Below are 17032 nucleotides of genomic sequence, written 5' to 3'. Positions count from 1 at the left end.
CCCGAAGTTCCCAGAAGAGTTCCTGGAAACCCTTCTGAGAAAGGAAGAGGAGGGAGAAGGGGAATAAGAAAAAAAAAAAAGAACGTAATAAGAATAGTTTTGCAGGATAGGGATGTGGTTATCGAGATACAGGAAGTTGGGGTTTTGGTGTTGGGGGAAAGGTAAGAGGGACACCTGAGATCTAGGAATTCTAGGAATTTCCCTTCCCTGTCTCACCACCATAAAGCTACAGTGATGGAGAAGTAGGGGAGCAGGCCCTTTTTGAATCAGCCCCCTCAGGGAATCAGAGCAAAGCCTGCACACTACCTCTCCATCAAAAGTTCATCCCCGGTCAGTCAATAAATATTTATTGAGCACCTACTGTGTTCCAGGCACTGTTCAAGGAGCTAAAGAAACAACAGTGAATTCTATAGAAAATAAGTCATGTTGTTTGAAGTTTGCTAAATAATCATAGGGGAACTCAGCAGCTTCCCCCCAACCCCCAACCTGTAGTAGGTCCTTGGGCTCCAAACTAACAACCCCCAGGATTAGGAGAAGAGTCCAGGTTAGGACTCAAGAAATCTCGGCCTCGGCTCCATACTGATTATCTCTAGAACTCTGGATGAATCCTTTTCACCCATGGTCAGTCTGTACAGTGGGGAGAGGGGTGGTCACAAGTAAATGATGGACCTGGAAAGGCACCAGGCTCCTTCCTCCCTCACATCTTCAGTCCCAAAGGGATGCTGGGAAGGGTTGTTTTGCTTTTTGTTTTTCAAAGATTTTATTTATTTATTGTATAGAAGAACTGAGGTATAGGCCAGAGATTGTGTGTGTGTGTGTGGGGTGTGTGTGTGTGTGTGTGTGTGTGTGAGAGAGAGAGAGAGAGAGAGAGAGAGAGAGAGAGAGAGAGGATTCACCTGAGACAGAATGGGGAGCAGAACAGGCAGATCTACTGAAATACACTGCAGTGGGGGAGACAGGAGAGGTCTGCTGTGCCATATGTGGGCCAGCTCCCTGGCCAGGGATTGAACACAGGTAGCCGCAGTGAGAAAGGATTGTTGTTATGGAGTCTTAGCATCCTTAGTCATGGAGAGTATCTGGGTTCAAGCATGCCAGTGCCATTACTATTATGGTGGAGAAACGGAGGTCCCTCTGTGCCCAGGACTTGAGAGAGGATGCTCAGGGAGTCGGAGTGGATGTGGGGGGGAAGGCTTGGGTCCCCAGACTGTCCCCTGCATCTGTTTCCTCCTCCACAACACTCCTCTGCTCTATTGTCTCCCCTTCTCCTTTTCTCCCCATCAGCACTCCACCACCCAGGAATTTCTCTCAACCCTTTCCGGACTTTGTTTATATGATTTTGCTCCCTGCTGGGTAAAGGAGGACAGTCTGGGATGTGTCCTTAAACTGCTTCGGGAGCCAGCTCCCTGGGGACCCTCAACCCCTAGTGGTGGAATTGTGGCTGCTTGAGAACGGGTATAGTTTTATTAGCTAAAATGCTGCCTGATCAGTGTTTGCTGGCTGAGGGAACTTGTGCCAGCCCGTCCCGTTTCTTTGTCATTTACTTGGAATTAGCTGCTTCTGGAGGGGACGTGCACCCTCATGTTGGAGTTAGCAATAAACATGCTAATACCCTATGTAGTAATGGACTGTTTAATTGAGTGTTTACTATGTGACGGGCATCATTCTAAGCACGGAACAAGGTTCATTCACAGTTTCACATTCAAGACTCGCATGCGAGCTCACAACATGCCTCATAGTAGGTGCTATTATGAGTCCCATTTTGTAGGTGGACATATTGGTGACCAGAGAAGTTACGTCACTTGGCTAATATCACACAGCACGTAAATGCTGCTGGGATCCCAACCAGGCCTGTGTGACTACAAAGCTCTAACCTGCGGGGGAAGTGTATTTGGGATTTATTTGTCCTAATTAGGACTAATTAAGAGCCTCTTATGGGTGGAGCAGCCAACTAGGTACGTGACGTCACGGAGGGGCCGGTGACATCAGCCGGGGCAGGCGTGGGAACCCATTCACCGTCCCCCAGCAGACGTTTAACGGCTCCGCCCTCTGACCGCCTCACTTCCGCCATAATTTGCATATTTGGCAAACGGGCGACCAGGCGCCAGCGTCGACGCGGTGACGTCAGGGGCGCCCCGACAGTTTCCCCGCCCCAGCGGACGCACGTACGCACGCACGCACGCACGCAAGGCGACGGGCAGTCGGGGGAGGAGGGAGCTTCGGCGGCGCCCCGCCCAGTCAGCAAGGTTGCGCGTGCCCCCGTGCGACCGCCAAGATGGTGGTGGGCGCGTTCCCTATGGCGAAGCTGCTATACCTGGGCATCCGGCAGGTCAGCAAGCCTCTTGCCAACCGCATTAAGGAAGCCGCCCGCCGCAGCGAGTTCTTCAAGACCTATATCTGCCTCCCGCCGGCTCAGCGTGAGTCTGACCCCACGTCCCTCCAACCTTTCCTCCTTCCAACCCCTCTCAGGTGGTTGCTGAGGGGACCTTGTTTTCGACCAATCAAGGCCCGAACCGGCCAAGGCCTGCAGCCAATAAGGAGGGTTCCTGGGAGAGGGGCATGTGGATGGCCCAATGGTGAGATCGGGCGTGAGTAAGGGGCGGGGTAGGGCGCCGGCGCCCGAGTTGAGAATATCAGCCAATAAGGAAAAGAGCGCGTAGAGATTGACGTCTCGCTGAGCCTATAAATTGAGGGACAGGCGCAATGTGGGCGGGGTTTTCCAGGACTGCGAGGACCAGAAGGGGTCCATAGGCAGACTTTGCGTGGGTGGCTTTGCTTTCGAGACGCCACCGCTGGCCTCAGTTTCCCTCCTGTCCCAGGAGACGGGAGGTCCTTGTATATCATCTGTTTAGGGTGTCGGTTTGCCCCAGTTTCACTCCGGGAAATAGGCCTGACTTAGGGGCGTGACTCGGGCGAAGTCTGGGATCAGGACACAGTCTGGGAATCTGGCAAAGGGGTAATTTTAACGAGTTAAATTTTAACTGGACATTCATCCATTCACTAATCCACTCACACACACACATTATTAGGTCATTTATTCAGGCCGTTTTGACCAGACATATGACCGGGCATTTTTAACCCAGAATAGTCAGAGTGGAGGTCCTGCCTGCCTCACCCCTGGACCCGGGTCAGGAAGGCCGCCCGAGCTCAGTCCTGAAGGACACAGGAAACTCAAAAGATGAGCTGTTTTTAAAAAATAAATTAAATAAATAAGATGAGCTGTTTTTGCTGTAGGTCTGTGCGAGCTTAGAATAAGGACATTTAACATCATTTGCTGGGTCTGGGAACCCCGTCCATCTCTCCATCCATCTACTATTTTGTTTAGCTAGTATTTTCTGAGCTGCTGCTCTGTGCTTGACCTTGTTCTGGGCAGTGCTGGTGAACCAGCAGGGACCAAGCCAGGCCCAGTCTGTGCCCTCAGGGAACTCACAGTTCAGAGGGGACAGACCCATCCTGCCAGAGTGATGATCCGGAGTTTGCAGAGCTGGGATGGGGAGTCCACTGAAAGCCTGACCTGGTGTGGGGTTCAGGGAGGGCTTCCTGGCAGAGGTAACCTCAGGACTAGGAGCTGAAGGGTGAGGGAGCCTCACAAACCGACAGAGACAGGGATGATATTGAGGGAGAGAAGCATATGCGAGGGCCAAATCAAGGTGAACACAACTTTTTTCCTTATAAGTTTGGGTGCTTAAAGTTTGCTTTCCAGGGTCGCAGATTCTTGGCCTTTTGGTGTTTGGTGGGGCCTCTGCCAGAGCTGCAGCTGTTCGAATGCAAAGTGCTTTCATAGCAGCTATCCTTTGACCCTCTCTGGTTTTTTTTTCCTTTCTATGACTAGTCAAGTCATTTATTTAAGCCACTTCCTGCCGTGAGCGGGGAGGCAAGCGGGGAGGCAAGCTTACTGGTCGGGGAGGCAAGCTTACTGGTCGGCACTTGTAGGTGTAAAGAAGGAGAGTTTCAGGTCCTGAACACTTTTGTGGTCCGTGTGCTCTCGTGGGCCAAGCCAGTGCTATGGTCCCAGTGCTTAGGTGGCTGCCCAGGTTCTCTATACTCAACTTCATTGCCATGGGCGGTGGGTTCACAGGAGCCTGGTGGACTAGAGTGTGGTTACCATCTGCCCAGTGGAAGGCTTAGCCTGATGTGGAGGTGGGGAAGGGGATGAACTAGGGTCTTTGTTCTCCATATTTCCACTTCAGGGAGACACACAGCGTGCTCCCTCCCTCCCAGGGAGTGTGATGGAGTTGGGGAGGCCTTCCACATGAGAGCCGTGCCCTCTTCATGTGGGAGCCACTGGACATGCTCTGCCCAGTTGTGGCCAGGCCCGGCCTGGCAGCCTAGAAATCTAAGACCCTGCCTCTGCTGCAACTGGCCCTCTGTTTTACAACCGTGTCGGGGAGGGGATATTACTTTCCTGAGTTTATAGAAAAGAAAAATGAGGTTTGAGAGCAGAACTGCTTAGGTGAGACAAGGAGGTTAGACATAAGTCCTGGACTGTGGGTTCCCAGAGCCTGTCTCTGCTTCTACCTTTCTCCCGAACACTGATATGGTGTAGAGCGTGGCTGCTGCTGCTGCTTTTTCTTTTTTTTTTTTTTTAAGAATTATTTATTTATACAAGCACTGGGTACAGTCAGAAGCGCGGGAGGGCGAGAGAATTCACCAGAGCCAGAGCAGGGAGCAGAACAGGCAGACTGACGAAGTACACTGCTGAGGGGAGCAGCGGGCGGCAGGAGAGGTCTGCGCGCCATGTGGGACCCTCCTCTGGTGGCCAGGGAGCAGCCGGGGATCGAACCGGCGCTGCAGAAGCCGCTGGCAGCCTCTCAACCCAGCGCTCAACTGCTGTGCCATCGGGGAGGCCCTGCTTTTTTTTTTTAAAGATTTATTTATTTATGCATACAGAACTGGGGTACAGAGCAGAGGTGTGTGTGTGGGGGAGAGGATTCACCAGAGACAGAGTGGGGAGCAGAACAGGGAGACTGACTGAAATACACTGTGGAGGGGAGCAGCGGGCAAGACAGGAGAGGTCTGCTGCGCCATACGGATTGCTCCCTGGCCGGGATTGAACTCATGCTGCAGTTCGGGATGGAACTCGTGCTGCAGAGGCTGTGGATTGCTTCATAGGTTGCGTGTTAACCCCTTGCGCCACCAGGGAGGCCCAGTGGAGTGTGGCTTCTTGAGTCTTACAGACAAGTCCCCAGCCCCATGGCCTTGGGGCGGTCACTTAGCCCCTCTGAGCTTCCTTTCCTGTCTGTGCAGCGGGCACTAACAGCAGCTTTACTGTGCCAGGCAGTGTGCTGAGCACCTCACAGGTCTCCCCGTGAAATCCTCCCCAGATATTAACAGACGCTGTTTATTCCCACTTCGTGTGTACACCGTGTATGTACTTGGCCCGTAAGTGATGCTTAACTGTGTTGGTGCGAGGAGGAAATGGACATGACATGTGAAGTCTGTGCCTGGCAGTTGTGTAGAAGTTGTGGATACAGCACAGAAGAAAGTGTTATAGAGCAACCCTGATATTAAACGGGTTCCTGGCTGTGGGTCCTCACCCTCGCGCTTTAAAGGGACTTATTAATACTCCACTACAGACACACACAAAAGGGTTAATAAAAGGTTTATTTACAAGAGAAAAGGAAATAAGGAAAATGTACAACTCAGGGAGAAAATAGGGAAATAAAGTCTTTAATGCGTCCTACCCGATCTGACGACCTGGAAAGCCAAAGTCACTCTCCGAGCTGGCCGGACGCTGCGAGCTGGTGGAGAGCCAAAATGGAGAGCCCCCAAAGCCCACGTGTCTGCCTTTTGTATCCACCTGGCTGCTTAACCCCACCCTCAGGTCCCAGCCACCTTCCCTTTGGTGGTGATGGGATTTGGAGTTCCCAGTGTCTTTGGCTTTGACCTGGGGTGGGGGTGGAGTCCACAAAGCCTATATGGAATTTGCTTTGGGACATCCTTTTCCCCCTAACAAAAGGACCTCACATCCTTAGGGGTGTGTGTGTAGAAAGTCAGACAAGCAAAATAAAGTAAAAAATGAAGTATGTTAGATAGCAGCGACAGCTCTGGCAGAACATCAGGGGGGCTGAGGGAGTATCTGGAGGCCAGTTGTAAGCTGAGATAGGATTATTAGGGAGATCTCACTGAAAATACAAGGAGAGGAGGAGGCAAGCACTTATTGGGGGGTGAGCTTTCTGCATGTGAGGTGAGAGAGAGCCTGACATGTTTGGCAGCCACCGAGGAGACCCATGTGACTGAGCAGAGACTGCATGGAGGCCGCGGGCGGGTGGCGCGGGGCCTGTGGGCTGCTGCGGGAGCCTCCTTTACACTGGGTGGGTGGACTCGCTGGAGGGCCCGGACCGGGCAGGGGACAGGACCTGAGCTTTATCAGACTCCTGTGATAATGACTGGCAGAGGAACTAGGGGCGTGCTCTGGCATTTGGTGACTTTGCCAGGACGGTACTGAAAGGTGTCACCGAGTTCGGAATCATGTCAGAAGGAAGAATCACTCAGATCAGATTTGGCTGAAGGGAAGTCATCCAACGAGGCTGGTTCCTGGAGGAGAAGGCTCTGCCGTGTGAATGGGCTGATGCGACTGCGGCTCCGTTCTGTCTCTTCTTGTAATGACAACAAAATAGACAATTTTTTTTTTAACCTTTTAACATTTGCATTTCCTGAAGGAAGCTGTTTGCCATGAATGGGAAATGAAAATGCTGCCTAAGTGCCCATTTTTGTAAGTTAATCATGATTATCTTGGGAAAAGAACAGTTTGTTCTTTGTAGACTGAAACGAAGGTGTTTTTGGTTAAAATTTTTTAATGTGAAATCCTCTGAAAGTTGAAATTGTACACGAGTAGGCAGCTACAGAGCCCTCCCTGCCTGGTTCATCAGGTTTGCTTTGCCTTCTCATATACGTATCTGTAGATGTAGAGACACTCCCTTTTCTTCCCAGAACAATTTGAAAGTAAGTTGTGGACATAACACTTCACCCCCAGATATGTTATCCCCGCATCTCCCAAGAACAGAAGCATTCTGTTCAACGCAGAGACAGGCACCATCGATAAAAAAAGCATTGATAACAATGTTATATAATATGCAGCTCATGTTCTGCCTTCCCCAAATTTGTCCTCTAAATGTCCTTTATACTGTATCATCATCATCATCATCTTTTTTTTTTTATAATTTCTTTTTTTAAGAAGATTTATTTGTGCATACAAGGACTGGGGTACAGGCCAGAGGTATAGTGGGTGAGAAGATTCACCAGAGACAGAGTGGGGAGCAGAACAGGAGGATCTACCCAAATAAAATGCTGAGGGGGGCATCGGGTGAGACAGTAGAGGTCTGCTGTGCCATGTGGGTCAGCTTCCTGGCCATACAGATGATAATGCTGAGACTTAACACCTAGGCCACCAGGGAGGCCCCTAATACCCTTTAATCGGCCATCAAACCAAGGCAATATGGCCCCCGCTGCCTGGCTTTGTAAATAAAGTTTTATTGGGACACTGCCACACTCGTTTGTTTGCATGTTGCCTGTGGCCACAGAATTGGATTTGTATGGCCCACAAATTTAAAGTATTTACTCTGTAGCACTTTACGGAAAATGTCTGCTGCCCCTGCTGTATCACAGTATCTGTTCCTTCCTTGATCTGCATGACACTGGCATTCTGAAGAGGCTGAGCCAGGTGGTCCCCTAGAGAGTCCCACCAGCTGCAGCTCTGATGGCTCCCTCTGATTAGATTCACTCCCTGGGCAGGAACACAGCAAGGGGGGGGGGGTGTCCTGAGGATATCTCTTCAGGGGTCCCTGTGTCTCTTCCGGCATTTGTGATATACCTTGGATCCCTGGGTTCAGGTGGTAGCCACGGATCCCATCCTCTTCCCCTAGTAATGAATAAGTCCCGGATTTGTTTGAGGTAGAGCTGGCAGGATTTCCTGGCTTGGGTGTGACCTGGCCAACTGGAGGAGGGGCAGGCTGCACAGAAAGGAGCAGGAACTCACTGGAGACACAGCGTGTGGAGATGCTCTTAGGTGGTGGAGTGAACGGGCTTCACTCTGCCCTGCTTGTGCTCAGAATCCCCAGGGCAAGTGCCCAGGGCTTTGGTCTCAGCAGGGGAGCTGGAGTGGCTGGCTTGTCTGCCTGAGGTCGAATGGTGAATGCCAGTAGCATCCATCAGTGATGCTGCGGTTAGGGAGGTCGAAATCTCTTTAAACAAAGATTTCGGGGTAGAAAATAAATACAAGAGTGGGGGGGGCTGCGGTGGTGCAGGCAGGTGGGACCACTCTTGCCAAGTGCCCTGTGGAGCTGCCCGGGAGCTGCGGGATGTCTCCAGGTAGTGGGAAGATTCCACTTAATTTCTGCTTGTTCCTTTGGAGTGTGCTGGCCTTTTTTCTAGTTTCCACTCACAGTAGGCAGAGCCACAGCCCCAGAGAGGCCCACTGCTAATCCCAGGAATCTGCTGAAAGAGCCACCTTTACTTTACAGATGTGATCAAATCAAATTTCGGGGGCTTAGGAAGACTGTCCTGGGTGACAGGGGTTGGGGGAGTGGACAGTATTATCACGGCGGCGCTTATAAGTGAAAGAGATAGGAAAGGGGACGATTTGGCCTTGAAGATGGAGGCGGCGCCACGAACCAAGCCATGCTGGTGGTCTCTCGAAGCCAGGAAAGGCCAGCAAGCAGGTTGCCCCCTTGAGCCCCCAGACCGGCTCCCCGCTCTGCTGACACCTTGACCTCAGCCCGGGAGACCAGCGTTGGACTCCAAGAACTGTGGATAACACCTCTGTGTTGTCTGAAGCCACTGCCTTGGTGGCTGCTGTCGGGGAGCCGTGGCCTGCGTGGCACCCTGATGTTCTCAGGCAGGCCCTTAGCCCTGTGGGGGTTGCAGTTGCAGCTTCGGCCAGTCTGACTGGGCAGTCCGCTCATGGGGTTGGGGTCAGAGTTGCTGGGGACCCAGCTGGGGGACATGGGGGCTGCCCCTCTCCTGTCCAGGCCCGAGGGGCGCGCTGCTGCTGCTGCTGCTGCGGTGCTGACAGCCGCGTTGCTCTCAGCCGGCTCTGGCGGCAAAAGACAGGAATGTAAACCCCGATCACGCAGATTCCTGTCCCTCGAAGCTGCCAAAGGGAATTCGTAGACGGATCCTCAGATAAGTAAGTGGAGAGAAGCGAATCTTTATTTAGAGAGTAAAGATGAAGTTTATTTATGTAGAGGAAAAGGAAAAGAGACATCCAGGCGGCGATGCCAGGGAGGGGCGGGGACGCCGTCATGGGCCCTCGGCCAGCGTGTGTGTAAACCTTTCTCCTCTGTGCTGAAGTCCCGTGATCCTCCGCGTGACCGCCTCGGCTCTCTCCCAGTGGCTGGACTTCCCTGGGCAGCTGTGCCCAGCTTCCCAGCCCTTACCTTAGTCTTTCACGGCCCCTGTCCAAGGTCTCTTAAAATGTACTGTCCTCATTAGCCTCCTGGATTTCTCTGGCCTTATCTCAGAAGCCTCTTCAACTCACCTGAAGTCCCTGCCTGCGCTGGCCCTCAGGCTGCCTACTTCACCCCAGCTCACCCTGACTCCCCGGTGGGGGAGCTCAGTTTCCCCATGGCCACTTAGGGCCCCCCAAAGCCAGATTTCCAGGAGGGAAGACCTAGGAGCTGGAGAGCATCTGAGGGCCAGGCCTGGAGTGGAGGCATTTCTGCCTCGCTGCTGTTGAGGGGGCCCTGGACAGACCAAGGAAGTATGACAGGGCAGGAGGGTCCCCAAAGGCAGTGGCCACAGTGTACACACCCTGGGATTGACAGCTTGGTGCCATTACTTAGCTGTGTGACTTTTTTTTTTTTTAAGGATTTATTGATTTATTTATTTATACAAGCACTGGGTACAGTCAGAAGCGCGGGAGGGTGAGAGGATTCGCCAGAGCCAGAGCAGGGAACAGAACAGGCAGACCGACAAAATACACTGCTGAGGGGAGCAGCGGGCGCGGCAGGAAAGGTCTGTGCGTCATGTGGGACCCTCGCCTGGCGGCCGGGGATTGAACCGGCACTGCAGAGGCAGCGGGCAGCTTTGCAGCCCAGTGCTCAACCGCTGCGCCACCAGGGGAGGCCCAGCTGTGTGACTTTGGACAAGCAGCTTGGCTTCTCTGTTTCCGTAGCTATCAAATGAGGTTTGTGCTAGAACTCCACGCCCGGGATTCCTGTGAAGAGGCAGGAGCCGGCGGCTCTCGGGGCCTGGCGCAGAGCACGTGTCTGGTTGGTAGTGCAGACGACTGGCATGCGTGGCATCTGATATTACCTGTGGGCATCGCACAGAGGTGCAGACTCTGTTTCCAGATAACAGCTGTCTGCTCCCACACCTCTGCTCCCCCTTGACCTGGGGTGTGGCCTGGCAGGTCCGGTGCCTTTTGAGGCCTATTTCCTCCCCTGTATGGCAGAGTCCTTGCCTCACAGGTTTGACAGGGGCTCTGTGGCAGGCACGAGGACCGTGTGGTATATATTCCAAGCTCAGTGCGGCCCACTGTTCAAGAGCCTGGCCTGAAGCTGGGCCGCTGGCCGGTGAACCCCAGGTCTGCTACTTTCTGTGTGACCCCAGGCTGTTATGTCACTTCTGTGGGCCTCAGTTTTGTGGTCTGTGCATCGGACTGTTACATTGATTCCATGTGTTAATATTCAGAAAGCACGAAATGGCCTCTGACCCCCAAAGTGCTATGGAAATGTCTGGACCATGTGGAAGTGCCAGTCAGTGTTATTTTTATCATCGTCATCTTAAGGCTGAAGCTTCTAGTGCACTCCCTCTCAGGGAGTCCTTCCTGGTCTCCTGTGGGGGTCACCTGTTGTGTGGAGGCATCAGTACTTCAGCCTCTGGATAATGGGACCCTGCATTTGTATGTGACAAGGATAAAATGGCAGGGGCATGAAAACGTGAGTCCTTTGACCAGAGTTGGAAAAAGAACCAAATAGAACTTCCAGAGACGGCCAAGGTAGCCGTGAATGCTCAGAGTTCAGGTGAAGGACTAAAGCAACTTCAGATTAAGCACAGCTATCCAGAGAGTGGGTACCCCAAAAGCACATCCGAAGAGAGAAGAGTGAGCTGCGAGGTATGCTCCCCTCAGCTGCCCTGGGGTACACAGGCTGGTGCTGATGAGATCTTTCTGGGGAAGGGCCGGGCATTTTTATTTTTGACACACTCCAGAGAGAATTCTCATGTGCGCAGACATTTGAAAATCACTTCCCTGGAGTCTATTTATAATCTCCAGAGCACCACATCACTAATGCTGCATGATAGACAGGCTGCTCCTGGGGACTCCAAAGAGTTTTTATTATGTTTTCCTGTTAGAGAAACATTTTAAATATTCTGCCCTGTGTGTGTGCGTGCTATTTAGCACTTATATATAGTGCTGACATGCAATACTGTGGATGTGCTAAGTGCATTTACAAACACAAAACTAAGAAGGAATGAGATGAATATTTTTATTTTTTTATTTAAAAAATATTTATTTATGCACACAAGAACTGGCCAGAGGTGTGGGGTGGGGTGAGAGAATTCACCAGAGACAGAGTGGGGAGCAGAACAGGCAAATCTACGGAAATACACTGCTGAGAGGTGCAGCGGGCAAGACAGGAGAGGTCTGCTGCGCCATGTGGGTGGCTGGAGATGGAACAGGAGAGGCTGCAGAGAGCTTCATAGTGCTGTGCTTAATCCCTTGCGCCACCAAGGAGGCCCCAAGATGAATATTTTTATTTATTTATTCATTTTAAAGATTCATTTATTTATTTATACATGCACTGGGTACAGTCAGAAGCGCGGGAGGGTGAGAGAATTCACCAGAGCCAGAGCAGGGAGCAGAGCAGGCAGAAGGACCGAAGCACACTGCTGAGGGGAGCAGCGGGCGGCAGGAGAGGTCTGCGCGCCATGTGGGACCCTCCTCCGGTGGCCGGGGAGCAGCCCGGGATGGACCCGGTGCTGCAGAGGCTGCGGGCAGCTTCGCAGCCCAGTGCTCAACCACTGCGCCACCAGGGGAGGCCCAAGATGAATATTTTTAAAACAAAACTTTTATTTTGTATATTTATGGCCCCATCCAACTATTTGTTTTCTCTAAAAATATTTTCTTATACATTGTGAAATGCATTTGGAAACTCTTGGCGCAGCCGCCTGTGAGTCAGATCCCGCTGTGCTTTGTGACCTGTCACCGCTGCAGAGACCAATCCTAAAGCCCGAGATCCGAATCCAGTGAGCCCAGTGGCCGGCGCCGCTGCTTGCGGTGTCCCCCACCCTTCATATGCGGAGGCAGTTGGGGAATTTGCTGGTTCTTGCGCTGAAACCTGCAGCCCGGGGCTCCTCAGTAGGAGCCGCGAAAGGAATCTGCGAGAGGGGGATCGCTAGGCAGGCCCGAGGATACCCGTCTCTCTGGCAGAGCCGCGATGTGCGGAGCGGCCAGGAGAGGGCGCCCGTGTCAGCCTTTCAGCGGCTGCTCCAGCTCCCTGGGGACAGAGGCACCGGGACTCGGGTGCTGACGCCAGCTCCTCTCTGCGGTCGGTCCCGCCCCGCCGAGTGTGTCTCTAAGTGCTTAGGAAAGCGGAATCCCCACGCCTCACCCTCCCCTTTGTGTGGGGGGAGAACTAGAAAAAATTTAAATAAAACATACCCTACTAACAATTCGGGTTGTTTCTACTTGAACGGATAGTGGTGTCCATTTAAAATAGTAAAATAGTAACATTTCAACAGGACTTTCTTTAGTCGTAGAAAATTATGGCAAGGGGCCTCCCTGGTGGCGCAAGGGGTTAAGTCTCAGGACTATGAAGCTGTCCACAGCCACTGCAGCACGAGTTCGATCCCCGGCCAGGGAGCTGACCCACATGGCGCAGCAGACCTCTCCTGACTCGCCCGCTGCTCCCCTCAGCAGTGTATTTCAGTCCATCCGCCTGTTCTGCTCCCCACTCTGTCTCTGGTGAATCCTCTCAACCTCTGGCCTGTACCCCAGTTCTTGTAGGCATAAATAAATAAATTTTTTTAAAAAAAGTTATAGAAGTTATGACAGAGTAAAAGTTTAATGTGGATTGTTTGAAATAAAAACATCACATCTTGGGTAATATTAAATATTAGTTATTTAAAAATTAAATGTTTAAAATTAGTCAACTCTAAAAGTATGGACAAATAAAGACTTACACTGGGTGCAAGATCTAAAAGCTATAACAAATACGATAGTTACTTATTAATAAGTGCAGTGGGGCCTTGACTTCACCCAACTGTGTAAAAAGATTGTCACACTTACTGAGGCTATTGTGTTAGTGAGGGGTAGATTAGCATCAGGAGCAGGTGAAGGAAGTGAGCAGAACTGTTTGGTAACCTGCCTGGGGACACACAGGCCCTGAGAGGTAGAATTCAAACAGGATTGTTTGTCTCCATTGACACCCATAGTGATCGGCCCCGCCCCCATCCATGCCGTGTCTCCCATTCAAAGTCACCTGTCACCTCCTGCACTGGCCTTGAAGCAGCCACATCCCTGCAGGCCAGGGATGACAGTCCCCATTTTGAAAAAGGGAAAATGGAGATGCAGAGAGGTTGAGAAACTTGCCCCAGGTCACACAGTAAATAAGTAGCAGAGTCAGGATTTGAACCTAGACCCCCCACTCTAGAGCCCCTAAACTCTGTCTCTCTGATAACTGCTTCCCTTGTGCCTCTTAGATCCAAATATGGTGTGTGCTACATGGAGCTGGTCCCTCCAGGCCTGGGCAGGGGTGGCGGTGGGGCTGTTTTCTGGGCCAAGGACGTGCTTCAGTCCATTGAGGGCTGTGTCGCTCGCTCACTCAGAGAGTGCCAGGAACCGTTCCAGCGGCTCTGACTAACGCAGGAGTCAACAAAATAGACATAAAGCCCTGCTGTCTTGGGGCTCACTTTTAAGGCAGGTACCTGCCCAGTGTCTCCAGCGCCCACACAGACGGGTCATTCTTCCCTGTGGTTCCACCCACATCAGCAGGGTGCACTTGCGGTGTGTGTGGGGGGCTTGTCCAGCTGGGGTCACAGCTCCTTCCCTGAGCAGTCATGTGGCCCTGGAATGCAGAGCTCTGATTGGTCAGTCTGAGGGGTGGGGTCCTACTGAACTGGGATTCCTCCGCCAGAGCAGGGGAGATGCTCTGTGGCCCACAGAACCAGTCTTGTCCCCTTCTGGTGACGGGTTTACTGTGGTCACTGCTCTCTGAAGGCAGGAGCAGAAGGTGGGGAGCCCCATCCTGCTTGCTGGGTGTCCCCCACAGATACCACAGGTCGGGTAGCACCTGGAGCCGCCCCCAGGCCTGCTTTCAGCCGGCTGGAGCACACCCAGGAAGGGCAAACAGGGACAGGCTGAAGCGGTGTTTACTCTGCGTGATGATTTCTTAAATGATGCCCCGTGTGACCTGAACACATGATGTGAACCACCTTATTAGGGAGTTTATATGATTGTCCTGATTTTATGAGTGGGGAATTATCTCAGAGAAGCACGTTCCCCAAGGCAACAGAGTGTAAGAAAGCAAGCCACCCGCCTCCTCCTGCTTAGTTAGCAGCATTTGGGTTTTTGCATGTTTGTTAATCAAGTGCGCTATCAGCGCAGGGCGACATGCAGATCTTGCAGATCTATCATGTATCTCTAGTGGGTGTTGAGAAATGCACATGCCTGTGTCAACATCTGGGTGCACAGAGTTTCCGCCACCGCAGAAGTGGCGGCCCGGCCTGGTGCCCTGTGTCACCTCGGTCACTCTTCTTGTAGAGGGACTTGTAGAGGATGAATTTTATGTCTACTTTGGCCCCTAGGAGGTGTTTGAGGCCTTTCCGTGTTGCTGCGTATCCAGGAGCTCATTCTTTTATTACTTTCAGCCTGTGTTTGGTTCTTCCACTGCGGTGTACGGGCACGCCACGCCTTGTCCTTTCTCAGCCGTGGCCATCTGCGTATCTAGGTTTTTTGGTTATTATTGGTAACATTTCTGTAAAGATTCTTGTCCAAGCCTTCACATAGACATATGTTTCCATTTCTCTCGGTCAATACAGAGGAGTAAAATTTCTGGGTTAAGTGGTAAAGGTATATTTAATTTTATAACAGACTACCAAAGGGTTTTCCAGCGGGTTCCAGTGCTCCACATCCTTGGCAATATTTAAATTTTTAAGAAGATTTATTTATCCATATAAGAACTGGGCTGTAGGCCAGAGGTGCGGGGTGTCTCTCCCCAGAGACAGAGTGGGGAGCAGAACAGGCAGATCGGCTGAAATACACTGCTAAGTGGCGCAGCGGGGAGACAGGAGAGGTCTGCTGCACCATGTGGGTCAGCTCCCTGGCCGGGGATAGAACTTGTGCTATAGTGGCTGCTGATAGCTTCGTAGTACTGAGACTAAGCCCCTTGCACCACCAGGGAGACCCCCTAAAACAACTTCTACCTTTATCTCTGCTGCTGACAAGAACTCACTGGTGAGACTAGGGTGTCCTGAAGGTCTTTCCTGCCTTTCTTGTTATTATAAACAGAGCTGTGGGCCTAATAGGCGGGGGCCGTCCTCTCAGGGCACTAGTGCAGCCTTCAGGAGCAGTGGTTGGTGGGGGGGGGGGTTGCTGGCAGCACCCTGTCCTCACAGTCAGTTTACATTCACAGGAAAAGGGTGAAGCGGCAGAGAACCCCCTGCCTGCTTTGCGCTGCCACCCCAGAGGGAGTGTCTTGTAGACTCTGAACAGGAGCCACCCCAGCCCCTCACCCCACTCCGCTGCCCCCAGCTTTTGCACCAGCGCCCCGTGTCTGTCCCAGGGTCTTCGCCAGTCCCCTTTTTGCATTTGCTGTCGTGTCTCCTTTAATCTGAGACACTCTCAGTGTGTCTTGCATGATCTCGCCCTTTGGGGAGGACTGGTTAGCTGGCAGGCGGGCCTTCTGCATCTGGGGCAGGGACGCCCCAGAAATGGTCTGTGTCCACTGCACCCAATTTGGCATCCATCCGGGGATTTTCCCCCCTGTACTGGGCACCCGGCTGGCCGAGGCCAAGACCGCCAGTCAGCCCACCGCTCTGCAGAGCCCCTCTCCACAGCCTCCACAGGCAGCCCTGTCCCGCCTGGCGTCCTCTGCCTCTCCAGGGTTCACCTCTAGGAAGGAGAAAATTCTCCTGCTCTTTTAAGGAGAAAGGCATTTCCTCCCTCAACACTTTATTGCAAATATTTTCAAAGATATGCAGCAACGTGGAAAGAATTTTGTGTTTTGACGCATTATCTTATTTTATTCAAATACCAGTCTGATGACACGCGGTGCGAGAACACTCCACAGTAACCAGGCAGAGTCAGATGGTCAAGGTCGGGCTTCAAACCCTCCAGCCGGTGTCCCTTGCCCACAGTCTGGCCGGCCTAACACACGTCCACCCCTCAGCGGCCCCCAGACCACCCAGCGGCCTCCCTAGACCGGTTGCTGTATGAAGCTACCAGTCTTTAGCTCTACTGGCTGCTTTTTTCAAGCTCTGATAGCTGCAGGCATCTCAGCCGAGGCGAAGGAGCCAGTTCAGCCCTGGCATAGTACCAGCTCACGGCCCCGAGTGGCCTCTAGTAAGTCCCAACGGCATTCGCCTGCCCTAGGCCTTTTCCGAGAGGTCGCGGACAAATCAGACTGTGGTCTAGGATGGAAAGTCAGTGCTGAAAGAATGTTACAGTGAACACCCACATGCCCACTTTGGAGAGTCTCCCGCCGGCATTTTCCGTTACCCCATTTTCTTCCATTGGTCCATCCTTCTGTCCATCCGTCAGCCTATCTTGATTTTGTTGTTGTTGAATTTTAATTTCATAATCATAAACTTAACTCTACGGTCCAGCTAGACTTAGACAGGGTGAGGAAAGTGTGGAGCCCAGAGAACTGCAGGGAGAGCATGAAGATGATGGGACGGAGGTGAAGGGGTGTACCCCGAGCTACACAAGGAATGTTCTGGAGGTTAAGATGAAGCACAAGTTAAACATGTTAGATTTGCCCACAGTCAGCTGTGGTGATCTTTTTTTTCCCCTTAAGATTCATTTATTTTTACACAAGAGCTGGAGGGTGAGAGGGTTCACCAGAGACAGTGGGGAGGAGAAAGGCAGACTGAA

At 52.2% G+C, this 17032-nt stretch overlaps 1 protein-coding gene across 1 annotated transcript in view; it reads left to right on the top strand.

Annotated features, from left to right (window-relative positions):
* Nucleotides 1-2272: 2272 nt before the first annotated feature.
* OPA3 (outer mitochondrial membrane lipid metabolism regulator OPA3) overlaps nucleotides 2273-17032 on the top strand; it is a gene marked incomplete at both ends in the record, with an annotated part of 48777 nt that continues 34017 nt past the window's right edge. The window contains one exon of the mRNA XM_084256950.1: nucleotides 2273-2414. Within this exon, the coding sequence (XP_084113076.1) occupies nucleotides 2273-2414 (142 nt within the window). The remainder of the gene's footprint in view (nucleotides 2415-17032) is intronic.

This window comes from Talpa europaea (genome assembly GCF_964194135.1).
Source record: "Talpa europaea genome assembly, chromosome: 16".
Lineage (NCBI taxonomy): Eukaryota > Metazoa > Chordata > Mammalia > Eulipotyphla > Talpidae > Talpa > Talpa europaea.
This window is presented reverse-complemented; position numbering and strand designations above follow the sequence as displayed.